We start from the raw sequence: 17,043 nt of genomic DNA on the forward strand, positions 1-17,043 counted from the left end.
CTTGACTCTACACCTTTTAAAATTTTGTTGCCAAAATGATGTTGCTTCCCTGTTTTTTGTATGAATTGTTCCAATGGAAGAAGTCGAGAGTTGGAACAGGAGCATGGCTGGGATTCAACCCAAGATGAGATCGGTGGAACGGTCCATTTTGCCAAAGGGGAGCAGCATAAATTTGACAAAATAGAAGGTGTGTTTTCAGGATTATAAACCTTTAAATGTTAGTGTTTAATAAAGGATCTATCCACTGCTTCTCAGAATTGTAAATATTTGCTATCAGTAACTTAGGGAGAGTTCGATGTCCCCACCATGAACCCCGAGTGTCACCTGGTAAATGATTTTCCAGTAAATGACCTGTGACAAAGGTTAATATGTAATTTATAGCTATTTACATGAAAAAAAACTACTGCTAATTAGTATTTTAAAATGTGTTGCTATGTGGATGACAGCAGCAGGAAATTCTGAAGCAAAACCTTTCAATTCAACATTTGTTAAGAAATGTGCAAGTATTGCAACCTATGAAACTTGGCTATTTTTGTCATCTCATTCTCCCTCCCTGATACTGGCAGCCCTCTGATGCCTCTCCAAGTGACATCCGCAAGGATAGGCAATTAATCTGTGCAGTCTGTTTAACTTTTAAAATTTAGTTGTGATATCTTTCAAACAGAAAATGCTGGAAACACAGTAGGCCAGGCAGCATCTGAGGCGAGAGAATCACAGAAGAATGCAGCACAGAAGAGGCCCTGCGGCCCATTGAGTTTGCACCGACACATGTAAAATACCTGACCTGCCTACCTAATTCCATTTGCCAGCACTTGGTCCATAGCCTTAAATGTTAAGACATACCAAGTGCTCATCCAGGTACTTGTTAAAGTATGTGAGGCAACCCGTCTCACTATTCCAGACAGTGCATTCCAAACCATCACAACCCTCTGGGTAAAAAGGTTTTTCCTCAAATCCCCCCCCTAAACCTCCTGCCCGTGACCTTGAATCTGTGTCCCCATGTAACTGACCCTTCAACTGAGGGGAACAGCTGCTCTCTATCCACCTGTCCATGCCCCTCATAATCTTGTATACCTTGACAGGTTACCCCTGAGTCTTTTCTGCCCCATCAAAAACCACCCAAACCTATCCAACCTTTCTTCATAACTTAAATGTTCCATCCCAGGCAGAGCTAACATTTTCAGATCAATGACCCTTCCTCAGACTGGAAGATTTGAATAGGTTTTAAGCAAGTATAGAGTAGGTAAAAGGAGGGCAAAGATAGAACAGAAAGTAAATGCCTATGATAGTGTACAAGAGCGAAACAATCCTGTTTTCACTTGAGCCCTGCATGCTTACTTTCCAGCAGAAAACGCATAAGTAGCCATCAAGAGTGGGAACCATGGCTAATTTTCTGTCCACCAAACTTCCAGCTAAATTGTTACCACTCTGGCTGATATTAACCAAGTACAGACTGGCAACCAAACATGAGACATTCGGATCTAAGTGCTTTAGTTCTACACCTGTTGATGCTTTTGCCCACCAATCCATTCAAGAGAGCTACATGACCTAGCCTTTTGCTCATCATCACACAGATCTCCCCACCATCGCATTTACTCTTTAATCTTCACCTAGTTGAAAAGTGCAACCTCTGAAGCCTTCACCAGTACATCCCTGTAACTGGCATCTAAAAATTGGAGAAGGGAGAAATTGAAACACCTCCTTGCGTGTAATATTATTTTTCTGCACCATTTCTCCAAGTAGTCTGGCTAAAACTCAGACTTGCAATCAATAGAGTTAAGGTTATAAATCCATGGCCGACCACTTTTAACATAACATTTGGTACCGATATATAATATGCCAGTCACCTCCGAGCTAAATTCTTTATTTAACTTACACTTCTTACATTTTGTAACCAAATTAAAATAAGAGGCCAATCTTCTTTTGAATCAAGCACAGCAATAATTGCAATCTTGAAGCTGGATCATTCTAAGCTTTTCAGTATCCTCTTTTTAACCTGTAAACTTTCAGATTTGTTTTGGCCTGTGTTAACAAAAATCACGTGTACAAAACACTGTCCAAATTACAGATTTTTAAGTAGTGTTGCACATCATTTTATGCAATATATACACTTTCTTTCACTTATTTTACAGTTAATGGTAGCCTTGAAGCAGTTCCAACAAATAAAAACGTTTTTTTGAGTTAATAAGATTGGTGAAGAAACATGATGCAGTTTTTCTAATTCATACAATTGAAGCAACCAAGATTCTAACATGACGAATGTTAGAACTAAAGAATACAAGTGCAAAATTTAAAACTGGATGAAATTAAAGATGTGCAATGGGCTTCCAGATAAATTGTCTTCAGATTAATTATCTTTCTTATAAGGAAGAATATCTGGTGAGGTTTAGAGAGACATAAAGAGCTAGATTTTATTTTTAGGCCGGACAAGTGCTAGAACATCATCTTCTTTAAAATAGAAGCTCAACAGTGTAGCGAAGGAAGGTTCATATTCATGATGCAAAGAATAGAAACTAGCTTGAGGGACCAAATGACCCTTTCTCACTTCCAGTTTCCATATCGTAATGGGAAACTTTGACAGTGCAATTAAATTCACTATGGATCTGGCTTTTCTTTTCATAGACTTTGTTACATCATTGTGCTTGTTCTCACATTCAAATAATTTATTAAGTTAATCAGAACAGTTTAATTTAGCCACACTCTATCTTTATTATTAAAAATGGAAGTTCAGGGAGGTGGGGAAAATATTTATGAAAAGCAAGTTCCTTCCCATGAAACACCTTTCCAAAGATCAAGAAGTTGCTACCTGTTCTGGATAATCTTGAATTGAAAAACTAAAGTCAACTGATCCTTTTGTTTCATAAATCCTTCATCATAGCAAAATATTTATACCAAATATTTTATAAAGGGAATTGTAACTCTTTAACCATTTTAATTGAATGATTCAGAGAATCAGTGATTTGATGTTACACAATATCCTGCAAATTTCTTCACTGACTGCAAGTAGCATGATTTACTGTCTATTGAGTACCAGAACCTTACATTAAAAGACTGGGAGACAGTTGAAATGGTGGCTTCGGAGTGGATCTGACACAACAAAAATCAGAACTCATGATTATCATCTGAAAAACAAACAGATTATTTAATTCATAAGATCTAATTTGGGTAAAGCATAATAATCTAGTTTGATAAATATTGAACAAAACAGTAAAAGGCAGGAAAAGAAAAGTTAGATCATCAAACCTTTCCTGCCCTGACGTGGTGCAGCCTATACACATAACCAGCACCCTTTGACTGTACCAGCTCGATTATACAATCTCTGGGAAAGGTGAAAAAGATTTACCAAAGCTGCATATGATCATAAATCATCTCAGACCAATGCATAGTACTTTATTTGGAAATTACACCTTTCAAGTCAAAGAATGGCAAAAACTCAGTTACCATTTTGTATGTGGTGAAACCTGATCAAGATTCAGGTGGACAGTACAGTACTTCTTTCTGTGCTTGTACAATATGTATCAGAAGTCTGCTATTCCTGATTGATGTTGCATGTATGCATTTCTAAATCATACCGGGCTTACTGTAAGTGGAATAAGCAAGCTTTACAGAGAACATTTGAAAAAATCTATTTATAATCACTGGCATTTAATGAGTAATCAAGTGCCATTGTAGTTTTGGGAGATGGCTCTTGTTAGCCTTGTGAGTATGTGATGCTTTGTCCAGAATCCCATCTCACACCTCTATGGAATACCAAGGGGCTTGAGCTTTGTTTATCCTCTGTATAACCTGCTGCTCAGGGCTCCATTCAAATGTGAAGCTAAATTAATAATTTTCTCTTCTCTCCAGTTTTTATAGTTCATATTTGGGGACAAAATAATTTATATTATGCCCATAGTATTTACAGCATACAAAATTTTCAACCAGATTTTTGGGAAAAAATGCAAATTTTAATGGATTCTGCATGTTTCAAATATTTAAGTTTAATTGGTTTAAGATTCAGAAAAACTATAGGCCAAAAGATTCATTCTTATACAGACGTTCTCATGCTGGCTTCTCCTATCACAAGGCATTTCCTAGAACTTCACAGTGCAATATCAGCTTTTGTTTTCTCCTTTGTGTCCCACCATCCATTCAGTGCATAGAATTTGTGCTATGATGTTACACCCAAAGCATTTTAGCTTGTAGCTGCAAAAAAATTATAAAGGCCGGATGGGGGATAAATGTAACATTTTAGATGTATTTGTATTTTGTTGTGGGTGTAACTTCAAAAGTGGCATCTGCTGACTTAGTGGATGTTGGTCCATTGTCTGAAAGCCATTTGCTGCTTTCAAAATTCTCTGCTTTGTGCTTTCTTATTGATACTGTTCATGATGATTCATTTGATGGAATTTTTTCTTTGTATTTGCAAGCATAACACTGCATGAACAATCCAAATATGAACTCTTGGTGTGCTTTTGTGGTCCCACGCTAATCAGTGCATGATCAATTCTGTTCAGTTAGATCAATGTTTTCTCTCATTGTCTTTTGATGTGATGTCTTCGTATTCACTCTTTTTTACTGTAGCCTTCAAGATAGTCAGCAGGGTCAGCCATCTACTGCTCAGATCAAAATACAGTCCCGTCCCCCATCACAGGCTGCTGTACTTAGCGCTAGCGCCTCCCTACTGGTCAGAAATGGAAGTGTCCACCTGGAAGCATCACATGACAATGCCTCTGCTGTTGGTGGCTGCAGTTTACAGGATGGGTTTGGTAGGCAGCCTGGAAGACTACCCAAATTATTTATTATATTATCATTGGTATTAAATCATCTTATTAGCATATCAATAAAGAGATAGTATTCCTTTTAGAGAATCACATTGGTCAATTCAAATCAAAATTAAAATGTACAATATTACTTGAGTTGCATGTGCTCAAACTCTTTCCTAAACTTCAGAAGGAGCAGTGATGCCAGATGTATGTGTCCACCAAAAGGACACTAGATGTCGGAGGTTTGCCCGAATTAATGAGTAATGAAATAAGTACATTTTATTTTGGGTGCAAAATTCTATCCAATATTTTTTAAGGATGTACTGTCTCTTTAAACTTATCACTTTTAGTTTCTTCATGCTGAGAAAAGATGATGCAGCTTTGAACATTCACCAGCTCAAGCTTATGTTTGAAGATTGAGTACAATGACCTTCAGAACGAACAAGCCTATATTTTGGTTTGTATTTCATGTCATTGGATTTCGTAAGGGAGCAGCTACATTGAATGCCGATTACGTTTTCTACAAGGAGTAAATATGAAATTAATGCAATTCAGCATAAATGAAAGTAAAATAAAAAAGACAATTCAGTATGACAACAAATGGCCCAGGGTGATCCGGAATGGCAAGATGAATGATTTTGTGTAAAGGCAGTGAGCTGCATCATCTTTTCTAAGAAAACAGTAGACTCTTTACTCTCGTCAGAAATCGTTTGTGCTTATTTTTCTATGATTCTGTGCTGCTTGAAAGCTTGCACAAGACAAATCCCGTTTGAAGGGTTATTACAATCAGCAGTAACAAAAAGAAAACACACTTCTCGAAGTGACTAATCTTATTGTTTTGTTGCTTTGGGATGATGTTCGCATTAAAATATTTCTTGAATAGGACCTTCTTTATTACAGATGATAAAGAAGTTTCAAGGCTCCATTGTCTCCCTGGCTTCCCAGACAATATTTGAATTAACATAATCAAAACAGATTATTTGTTTATTATCACGTTGCTATTTGCTATGCACAAATTAGTTATGCATTTCCTACTCTTCAAAAGTAATTCATTAGTTGTAACTGTTGTCTTAAACCCCTCTCCCATTTCCTCTACCTTTGCCTACAAAGTGCAAGGAGTTGATTAACTTAATTGTCACTAGGATTGAGACCATCCAATCAATTGCTGCATCCCTTCTTTGCCCTTCCACTCACCCACTGGATCAAACTTCCTCCAGTTCTCCCTGTCCGAGCTCTAGACTTGAAGCTTCCTCTTGTTTTTCTTCTATCTCTCTTATGCCCTCTCCAAGCTCATGTTGTCCATGCTATCCATTTCATGCCACCCCAACTCTACTCACACCAATATGCTGATCACTCAAGTTCCTTTTCTGCCCCCCACCTGAGCTGATCCTGTTAATGGTCCTCTGTCATCCGGTATTGTGCCTCTCTCCTTTAAAATTTGCAGTTGTCACTCCTTTCTTCAAAAGGAACAGCAGTTGACCGTGTGTATCTCCAACCTTTCTTTCCTCTCCAAAATCCTGGAATGTGTTGTCACCCTCCACAACCTTGCCTGTCTTTCCAGGAATTCAACTTTTGCATCCTTCCAGAAGTTTTTACTCCGCCATGGTGTTAAGTAATGGGTTAAGAGACATTCAAATTAGTTGTCTCGTTTATGTTAAGTATCCAATAATTGACACATATGTAAAGAGGCTTCAGGTGGCCTTTGTGTCAGGTGATGTGATGTTAGAGTTTTGTGCAGAGTCTATTGAAGTAAATTAAAGGTGTTTGTGGAAAAGGAGCAGAACCTTTGACTCTTTATACAACAGCAGCTAAACAAATGGTAGCAGAGGATGGTTGCTGTGCAAATGTAAAGGGTTGAAAGATACAACTTTTCCAGACCAAACCAAGGAGTGAGTGAGAAAAAACAAAACAAAGATATATATGGCTGAACCTCGGATAAAGATGGCTGGATATGACTATCCCCCCTTATTTTCTGAAAGGGGATCGTACGATCTATGGAGAAGTGCAGTAGTTTATGTGGACTAAGGTAACTGCCTTGAGAAAGAGAAAACAAGCTCTTTCTCTACCTTATGACAGTAATATCCGGAGCAAAGTGTTTTCTGAGCTGGAATTGGAAGAGTTGAACTCAGAAGAAGGTCTGTAAACTCTATTACGTTTAATGGATACGATTTATTAGAAGGAAGATTTGTTAAGTGCGTATGAAGCATGGTCGGATTTTGATAGGTTCTGGAAAATAAACGATTTCTCCATTGAAGATTATATAATGGAATTTGGCAGACTATATAAAAGGCTGCGGAAACACAACCTGGAATTTCCACAGTCTGTGTTGGCCTTTAAATTCACTGGACTGTGCTAGAGTGAGCAACATGGATAGGCTCGTGGTATTGATGGGAGTTCAGTTTGCGGATGAGGATACCTTATTCGATCAGATGACAGAAGCTTTAAAAAAGTTTCTGGGGAAACATTCGATTCTGATGGCTCTGATGACCCAAATAGGTCAGCCTGCAATAAAGCAGAATATGGAAGATACACTACTAAGAGGATGGCAAAATCGTACGGCTGCAAACAGGTTCCAAGACTATAGAAGGAGATCGTGACCTGGAAATTATGAAGACAGAAACCCAGTTAGAACCTACAATAGGAGGATGAACCTCAAAAATGCATGGGCCATGATAAATCGATGTTTTCGATGTGACTCTCAATACCATTATGCTTTCAACTGTCCAATATAATCGTGTTTGAAGCGACACATGACATGGAAGAGTCAGATGAGGAAAAAGATAGTGACCAGAAAGAAGGCATTGTCCTATTAATAAACAGTTTTACGCCTGTAATGAGGGTGTTGGTTGCAGAATCCTTCAATGCTGTATTGGACAGTGGCTGCACATCTACTGTGTGTGGAACTGACTGGTTAAAATGTTACCTGAACTCCTTGAATGTTGAAAATCGTAACAAGGTTAAGGAATTTGAAAGTCCAACAAGTTTCAGGTTTGGGGATGATAATACTCTGAAGTCGCTGAAAAGAGTGGTGATCACTTGCAATATTGCTGGAGTGAATCATTTCATTAGCATGGATGTTGTATCAAGTGAGATACCTTTGCTTCTGAGCAGACCGTCGATGAAGAAAGCACACATGAAACTGGATATGGAATAGGATACGGTAACAGTTTATGGAAAGCCGGTGGATTACAATTTACACAGTCAGGACACTATTGTATTCCATTACTGACAAATAATATTTCAAGTACAGTTGTTAAGGCTGTGTTAATGGCTGTTGAAAATGGGACTTTAGCTGATAAAAAGCTTGTTGTATTAAAACTGCATAAGCAGTTTGCGCATCCGTCTCCTCGGAGACTGAAACATTTATTAAAGGATGTGGGAGTAAGGGATGAAGACTACACTAAGCTAATAGAACAGGTTAGTGAAATTTGTAGGAAGTACAGAGGGACACAAGCATGACCGATAGTAACCCTACCTTTGGCCAGGGATTTTAAAGACATTGTGGCCTTGGACTTTAAGATCATAGATTATCATAGAATTTACAGTGCAGAATGAGGCCATGAGGCCCATCGAGTCTGCACCGGCTCTTGGAAAGAGCACCCTACCCAAACTCAACACCTCCACCCAACACCAAGGGCAATTTTGGACACTAAGGGCAATTTATCATGGCCAATCCACCTAACCTGCACATCTTTGGACTGTGGGAGGAAACCGGAGCACCCGGAGGAAACCCACACACACACGGGGAGGATGTGCAGACTCCGCACAGACAGTGACCCAAGCCGGAATCGAACCTGGGACCCTGGAGCTGTGAAGCAATTGTGCTATCCACAATGCTACCGTGCTGCCCTGGGATCTGGGATAAAGATCTGGGATAAAGCCAATAATATAATTATTTTACATTTTGTAGATTTAGCAACCAGATTTAGTCAATCAACGATAGTATGAAGTAAAGAAAAGAGAGTAATTCTGGATCAAATCGTGGAAAAATGGATAGGGACAGGAATGGGCCCACCGGCAAAATTCCTTACGACAATGGGGGCGAATTTGCTAATGATGAGTTTAGGGATATGTGTGAAAACGTGAATATCACAGTTCTGAATACGGCTGCAGAAAGCCCATTTAGTAATGGTGTGTGAAAGAAACCATGCGGTAACAGATAACATTCTTCGGAAAATTTTGGCAGATAGACCAAACTGCAAGCTAAATTCATCTTTAGCATGGGCGGTACATGCAAAGAATTCATTGCAGATGGTTGGGGGCTATAGTCCCTATCAATTAGTGTTTGGTAGAAATCCTAAAATTCCATCCATTTTGGATGACCAGCCTCCAGCTTGGGAAGGGACTACAATTAGCTCTGCCTTTGCTGAGCATTTAAATGTATTACATAGCAGTAGAAAAGCTTTTTTGGAAGCAGAAGTCTCTGAAAGAATTCACAGAGCTTTGAGGCATAATGTACGGCCATCAAATACTGTTTTTCAGCAAGGAGACATAGTATACTATAAGAGAGACAATTTTAATGAATGGAAAGGCCCAGGGAAGATCATCGGCATAGATGGCAAAACAATTATTTTGCAACATAGCAATCAAACTGTTAGGGTACATTCATCAAGGATAATGGGTACAGATTACAAATTTTCAAATTTAGACAGAGCAGACAGACATGACGGGGAACCAGGGTCATCTGGTATTCACGTGTTACAGAACTATGTGGACCAGTTAACTGATATAGACAGGGTTTCTGTAGAGGAACACAACATTTCTGATGATTTAGAACAGGCCATTTTTCCGAAAGGACAACTGCCAAAAGTTGGTACAAAAGTGACATACTTGCCTGAAGGGTCTAGTCAATGGAAGGATGCAACTGTTATTAGTAGAGTAGGGAAGGCCAATGGAAAGTATAAACATTGGTTGAATGTACAGCATTCAGGGGAGAGAGTCGAGACAATGGATTGGGAACACGAAGTTCAAAAATGGAGGACACAGAAACGCAGTGCCAGTTAAGATAGTACATCGGATAGTGAACAGGTCCACAGGAAAAGGTAGAGCACTATTGAAAGGACATCCCACAGCAGAAGGGAAAGATCAAGCATTAGCAGTACAGAACGAGATACCAGGCGGGAGAGGGGACGTAGTTTATCAAGGTCTCAGAGCATGAGTACATAGAACATAGAACATTACAGCGCAGTACAGGCCCTTCGGCCCTCGATGTTGCGCTGACCTGTGAAACCATTCTAAAGCCCATCTACACTATTCCCTTATCGTCCATATGTCTATCCAATGACCATTTGAATGCCCTTAATGTTGGTGAGTCCACTACTGTTGCAGGCAGGGCATTCCACGCCCTTACTACTCTCTGAGTAAAGAACCTACCTCTGACATCTGTCTTATATCTATCTCCCCTCAATTTAAAGGTATGTCCCCTCGTGCTAGACATCACCATCCGAGGAAAAAGGCTCTCACTGTCCACCCTATCCAATCCTCTGATCATCTTGTATGCCTCAATTAAGTCACCTCTTAACCTTCTTCTCTCTAATGAAAACAGCCTCAAGTCCCTCAGCCTTTCCTCATAAGATCTTCCCTCCATACCAGGCAACATTCTGGTAAATCTCCTCTGCACCCTTTCCAATGCTTCCACATCCTTCCTATAATGCGGCGACCAGAATTGCACGCAATACTCCAAATGCGGCCGCACCAGAGTTTTGTACAGCTGCAACATCACCTCATGGCTCCACAACTCAATCCCTCTACCAATAAAAGCTAACACACCGTACGCCTTCTTAACAACCCTCTCAACCTGGGTGGCAACTTTCCGGGATCTATGTACATGGACACCGAGATCTCTCTGCTCATCCACACTGCCAAGAATCTTACCATTAGCCCAGTACTCAGTCTTCCTGTTATTCCTTCCAAAATGAATCACCTCACACTTTTCTGCATTAAACTCCATTTGCCACCTCTCAGCCCAGCACTGCAGCTTATCTATGTCCCTCTGTAACTTGTAACATCCTTCCGCACTGTCCACAACTCCAGTGACTTTAGTGCCATCTGCAAATTTACTCACCCATCCTTCTACGCCCTCCTCCAGGTCATTTATAAAAATGACAAACAGCAGTGGCCCCAAAACTGATCCTTGTGCTACACCATTAGTAACTGGAATCCAGTCTGAACATTTCCCATCAACCACCACCCTTTGTCTTCTTCCAGCTAGTCAATTTCTGATCCAAACTGCTAAATCACCCTGAATCCCATGCCTCCGTATTTTCTGCACTAGCCTACCGTGGGGAACTTTATCAAATGCTTTACTGAAATCTATATACACCGCATCAACTGCTTTACCCTCATCCACCTGTTTGGTCACCTTCTCAAAGAACTCAATAAGGTTTGTGAAGCACGACCTACCCTTCACAAAACCGTGTTGACTATCTCTAATCAAATTATTCCTTTCCAGGTGATTATACATCCTATCTCTTATAAACCTTTCCAAGATTTTGCCCACAACAGAAGTAAGGCTCACTGGCCTATAGTTACCGGGGTTGTCTCTACTCCCCTTCTTGAACAAGGGGACAACATTTGACAACACAAGACTACAAATAGCAATAGGAGTAGAAGCCCACATGCATGTGAGATTTTGGTGGCTTCCAATAAGTTAGATGAAAAAGTTATCAAAGATGCCAAACAGCAAGAACTACATAGTTGGAGTGAATTTGGGGTATACACAGAAGTACCGGATAGGGGACAAAGAGCTCTGTCCCACAGATGGATTTGCACGGAAAAGGTTCTTCTGGATGGAACTTAGGAGGCAAAGGCAAGTCTTGTGGTGAGGGGATTTGAAGAAAACTTAGAAGATCAGGATTTAAGGGTAGATTCACCTACAGCAAGAAAGGTTATTTTTAAGATCTTCTTGGCTCTATTAGCAACAAAAGCAATGGGAATGCAAATCTATAGATATAAAAGCTGCCTTCTTGCAGGGCCATCAGCTCCAGAGAGACTTTTTCTCCATCCTCCTAAAGAGAGAGTTAACACAGAAGGGATACTCTGGAAGTTGAACAAATGTGTATATGGATTAAATGATGCGTCTAGAGTCTGGTATTTTTCGGTAAGGTCAATTTTGTTAAAGTTAGGCTGTTGACAGTTGAAAGCAGATCCGGCAATGTTTTACTGGCACTATGAAGGAAATCTTTCTGGCATCTTTATGATGCATGTTGATGATTTTTGGTGGGGTGGGACTAGTGATTTCAAAGCTATTGTAATCTCTGGATTGAGGAAAGAATTCAGGGTTGGAAGTCAGGCTTCCGGTGCATTTAAATAAATTGGACTGGAAATCGGACAGACTAGGTTAGGGGCAACTTTACGTCAACAATGTTATTTGGAAAGCGTCAGCCCAATAGCAATTAGCCGTGGTCGGGTTTTACAAAAAGACGCAATGGTTTCAAAGATGGAAAAAGAGCAACTGCAAAGTTTAATTGGGCAACTGAATTGGTTAGGTAGACAGACTAGACCGGACGTGAGTTTTGATGTCTTAGAGTTGAGTACAAAAATGAATGATCCCAAAGTGGAAGTCATAATAAGAGCAAATAAAGCGTTGGTCAAACTAAAAATGCAGGAGTTTGTTTTGAGGTTCCTGGCTTTAGGTGACCTTAGGCACTTGAAACTCATAGTTTATAGTGATGCGTCCTATGCAAATGTATGTGATGGGGTTTCAAGCGCAGGAGGTTTTATAATTTTCCTTTTGGGGAACAATGGTAAATGTTGCCCTGTTGTGTGGGGAAACAAATAAAATAAGGAGAGTGGTCAAAAGTACTTTGGCTGCTGAGAAGTTAATGCTTGTAGAGGCGGTGGATATGGCCTTTTATATATCTCAGATAGTGACAGAAATTTTGGGATAAGGGCATTTGGGAAATATACCTATTGAATGTCACATTGACAACAAATCCCTGTTGGGAAAATGTGCACTCTACAAAAAGTGTCAATGAAAAAAGGTTAAGGATAGACATTGCAAGTTTGAAGCCGATGTAGGACAGAGGAGAAATAGCAAAAATTAAATGGGTTGACAGTAGCTATCAATTGTCAGACTGTTTTACAAAAAGAGGGGCTAGCTCACAGAAACTTGTGGATATTGTTAATGAAGGGCGCCTGTTTCTGTGACTTTTTTTTTTCTTCCAAAAGTAAAACAAAAAAGAAGGGGGGAAATTGCGTGTGTTTTTGAGTTTCTTGTAATTTTGTTTTCTCCTAATTATTTTTTTCTCCAAGAAGGGGGAGACTGTTCAGTAATGGGTTAAGAGACATTAGTTGTCTCATTTATGTTAAGTATCTAATAATTGACACTGATTATGTAAAGGGGCTTCAGGTGGCCTTTGTGTCAGGTGATGTGATGTTAGAGTTTTGTGCAGAGTCTGTTGAAGTAAATTAAAGGTGTTTGTGGAAAAGGAGGAGAACCGTTGATTCTTAATATAACAGCAGCTAAACTTATAACACATGGTACTGAAATGGCTCTTATCAAAATCACATATGACATCTTGTGTGACTGTGACAAAGGTAAACTGTTCCTTCTGCCCGTTTTGCAGTTTTTGACAGTGTTTACTCTTGCATCCTCCTCCAGTGCCTTATCACTGTCATTCAGTCGGGTGGGACTGCTCTCGCCTGGTTCCATACTTACCTACTCCTGCACCATTAGCTCTCCAGTCCCCCAGGATCAATCCTTGAACCCACCCTATTTCTTACCTATCGCTGACATTGTCCAAAATCACAGTGCTAATTTTCACATGTACATTGGCAACACCCAACTCAACCTTACCACCACCACTTCTCTCGATTACTTTCCTGTTGTTAAATTATCAGACTGCTCATCCAACATCCTGTACTGGATGAGTAGAAATTTCTTCTAATTAAATATTGGGACGGCTGAAGCCATTACCTTTAATTTCTGCTCCAAACCCTGTTCTCTAGCTGTCGACTTATAGCTCTCCCTGGCCAATGTATTTTACAACATCAGACAGGTGGTGGACTTCAGATACTTGGGTCCTAAGCCCTGGAATTCCTTCCTTACACCTCTTCACTTCGCTACCTCATTTCCCTGTTTCAAGCATTCCTTAAAACCTACCACTTTCACTTCCTCGGTCACACACAAGGTTGCTTCTGCTTGAAGGTGTTGGTTTTGGCTTTTTTGCCCATTTAATGGGTGATTTCTTTTTGTGGATAAAATGTGAGGAACGGGGAGGATGATTATTTCTCCCATGGATTGGATTGACGACGGGGGATCAAACCTGGCTAAAGTCAGTGAAAGCCCTGCCTCAGGAGTTGGAGGACACTCGTGGTGAAGCATCAGTGGGAAAGATGGCGGAAGGGAAAGGTTCATCTTTGGCTGCCACACTGCCTGTGGAGCCGTTGATGAGCTTTATTACAGAAGAATTTTGGTAGCAACGAAAGGAGATGCAGGGAGACTGGTCGAATGCGATGTTGGAGGTAGTAACACCTTTTTGCAGGACCGTGGATCGGTGGAAAAGCACTTGGAGGCACAGAGCGACGATCCAAGAGGTGGAAAGGGTGATGTCGGGCCAGAGTGACCGGATCGTGTCGTTGGAGGCGGAGATGGCAACCCTGGGTGAGGCCTGTAAGGTGCTGCGCGCGAGGGTGGGTGTCCAGGAGAATTGGTCTCGGCAGCAGAATCTGCGAATTGTGTGCCTGCCGGAGGGAGTGGAGGGAACAAGTGCCACGGGCTACATCGCGAAGATGTTTGAGAAGTTGGTGGAGTGGAGGATTTTCGACAAGGCCTCGGAGGTGAATCGTGCTCACTGGTCTTTGAGGCAGAGGACTGGGGAGCCATCTCAGGTGGTGAATGTGCGTATGCACAAATTCCAGGTGAAAGAAAAGATTCTGAAGAGGCCAGGCCGGGACTGCAGCTGGGAAGGGAATCCGATCCGATTTATCAGGCCATTGGTGCTGACCTGGTCAAGAATCAGGCGGGGTTCATTAAGGCTAAGGCATCGCTCTTCCAGAGCAAGATTTGGTTTGGGGTGCTGTTCTCGGCCACATTTTGGATAACTTTCAAGGGCAGGGAACGTTTGTTGAAGCTGGAGGAGGCAAATTACTTTGTTAAGGAGCATGAGTTGGTGGAGAGCTAAGGAGAGGACTTTTGTACATTTTGCATGGTTTATGACTTAAGTTTGTGCTTACGCAGGTTCTTGAATGTAATTGATATTTTTGCGTATGTGGGCTATTGCCTGGTGTTGTTTATTATTATGGGTGCTTTCGTATGTGATATGTTATGGACATGAAATGAAAGAAATGAAATGAAAATGAAAATCGCTCATTGTCACAAGTATGCTTCAAATGAAGTTACTGTGAAAAGCCCCTAGTCGCCACATTCTGGTGCCTGTTCGGGGAGGCTTGTACGGATATTGAACCTTGCTGCTGGCCTGCCTTGGTGTGCTTTAAAAGCCAGCTATTTAGCCCTGTGCTAAACCAGCCCTTGGATGTTGCGGTCGGTTGATTAGTTTGCACAAGGGGCGGAGGACTTGGGAGAGATGGTAACGCAGGTGGCTTGTTGGTTGAGTTTAGGTGAGGATGTCGGGGGTGTCCATTTTGGATGGGCCCAGGTTGGTGAACGGACTGATGTTTGGGCGGGGTTTGGATTAGGTGATGATTGGGGACCTTAGAAAAGGGGGCGGGCAGAAACCTCCAATGAGGATTGTAACATGGAATGTACATGGTTTAAATAGTCTGATTAAACGGTCCCAGGTGTTTGCACACCTAAAGAGTCTGAGGGCAGATGTGATTTTCCTGCAGGAAACACATCTACAGGTGAAGGATCTGATGTGGCTAAGGAAGGGTTGGGTGGAACAAACATTCCGCTTTGGGTTTGATTCGAAGTCAATGGGGGTTGCGATCCTATTCAGTAAAATGACAGTGTTTGTGGTGGCCAGGGAGGTGCTGGACCCATGGGCTAGGTTTGTGATAGTGACTGGGGTATTAACGGGTGCACCAGTGATGTTAGTGAATGTGTACAAGCCCAACTGGGATAATGTAGACTTTACGAAGAAGCTGTTGGTGTCCATCTCGGATTTAGATTCTCACCATTTGATCATAGTATTGGATTTAAATTTTGAGTTGGAGCCTACAGTGGATAGGACTAGTCCCAAGTCAATAACTATATCCGGGATGGTGAGGGAGTTGGGGGTGTTTCTGGGCCAGATAGAAAAGGCAGGGGGGATGGACTCGTGGAGGTTTAGGCACCTGGGAGAGAGGGAATCTCGCATGTTCATCGGTTATATTGCTGTATCCATTTTATTGTGGTGGGTAAGGCAGTTCTGTCGGGATTGTTTGGGTGGGGGGGGAGAGGGGGGGGTGGGTATACAAGAATAGTGATTTTGAATCATGCGCCACATTATGTGAGGTTTGGGATGGGGCAGGTGTAGAGACACAGTGGAAGTTGGATTCAGCGCTTTTGGCGGATAAAAAGTTTTGTGACAAGGTGGCATTGGCAATTAAGAACTAGATGGCGTTCAATCAAAATGGGGAGGTCTCTGCAACCGCATTCTGGGGGACATTGAAGGCAGTGATTCGGGTGGAAATTATTTTGTATAAGGCCCATAGAGATAAGAGTCGGGAGGCATATGGTGTTCAAAGTTATTGTGGAGGTGAATTGCAAGTACTCAGTGGCCCCGATTAGGGAATTGCTGGCAGAAAGAAAGGAATTGCAGGGGCAGTTTGATCGGTTGACAACAGGACCAGACGGCAGAATTTTATAAACCGTTTTTGGTGGAGTTGACTCCATCTTTTGAGCATGTTTAATGAGTTCTTGGATGGGGGCACAGGTGTCTATTGCACTGATCTCAGGAAAGGACAGGGATCTGACGGAATATGGGTCTCACAGTCCCATCCCGTTATTGAATACGGCATGGAAGTGATGGCCAAGCTGTTTGGGTGATTGGAGGGGTGTGTGCACGATGTGATCTTGGAAGGCCAGATAGCTTTTGTGAAGGGCCGGAAGTTGTCCAGTAAATATCAGGAGATTATTGAATGTGGTTATGACCCCTTCGTGGGGGAGTGTGCCGGAGGTGATCGTATCAATGGACGCGGAGAAGGACTTTTGACTGTGGAGTGGCGGAACCTGTTTAAGATCTTGAGACTTGTTTGGGTTTGGGCCGAAGTTCGTTGCTTGGGTATGGCTATGGTACTGACCTTAATATGTGGGTACCATGGGTTTCTACCAAGAGGGGTGGATGGGATATATAGGCGGCAGGGGGGAAAGTATGCAGCAAGTAAGAGACCTGTTTGTAGTGGGCAAGTTTGCAGG

General features: G+C 41.5%; 1 protein-coding gene across 5 annotated transcripts in view; it reads left to right on the forward strand.

The window, feature by feature from the left end:
* The window catches only part of pcnx1 (pecanex 1), a 450,027-nt gene that overhangs the window by 222,868 nt on the left and 210,116 nt on the right, over positions 1-17,043 (forward strand). For 2 of the 5 annotated variants that reach the window (XM_072486025.1, XM_072486034.1), the window contains exon 8: positions 4,564-4,748. The exons of 1 other annotated variant lie outside the window; for it this stretch is intronic. In XM_072486025.1, the coding sequence (XP_072342126.1) occupies positions 4,564-4,748 (185 nt within the window). Of the gene's footprint in view, positions 1-80; positions 188-4,563; positions 4,749-17,043 lie in introns of all 5 variants that reach the window. 2 more of the 5 variants (XM_072486041.1, XM_072486049.1) reach the window with 2 other exon arrangements.

Source organism: Scyliorhinus torazame, chromosome 2, assembly GCF_047496885.1.
Source record: "Scyliorhinus torazame isolate Kashiwa2021f chromosome 2, sScyTor2.1, whole genome shotgun sequence".
NCBI lineage: Eukaryota > Metazoa > Chordata > Chondrichthyes > Carcharhiniformes > Scyliorhinidae > Scyliorhinus > Scyliorhinus torazame.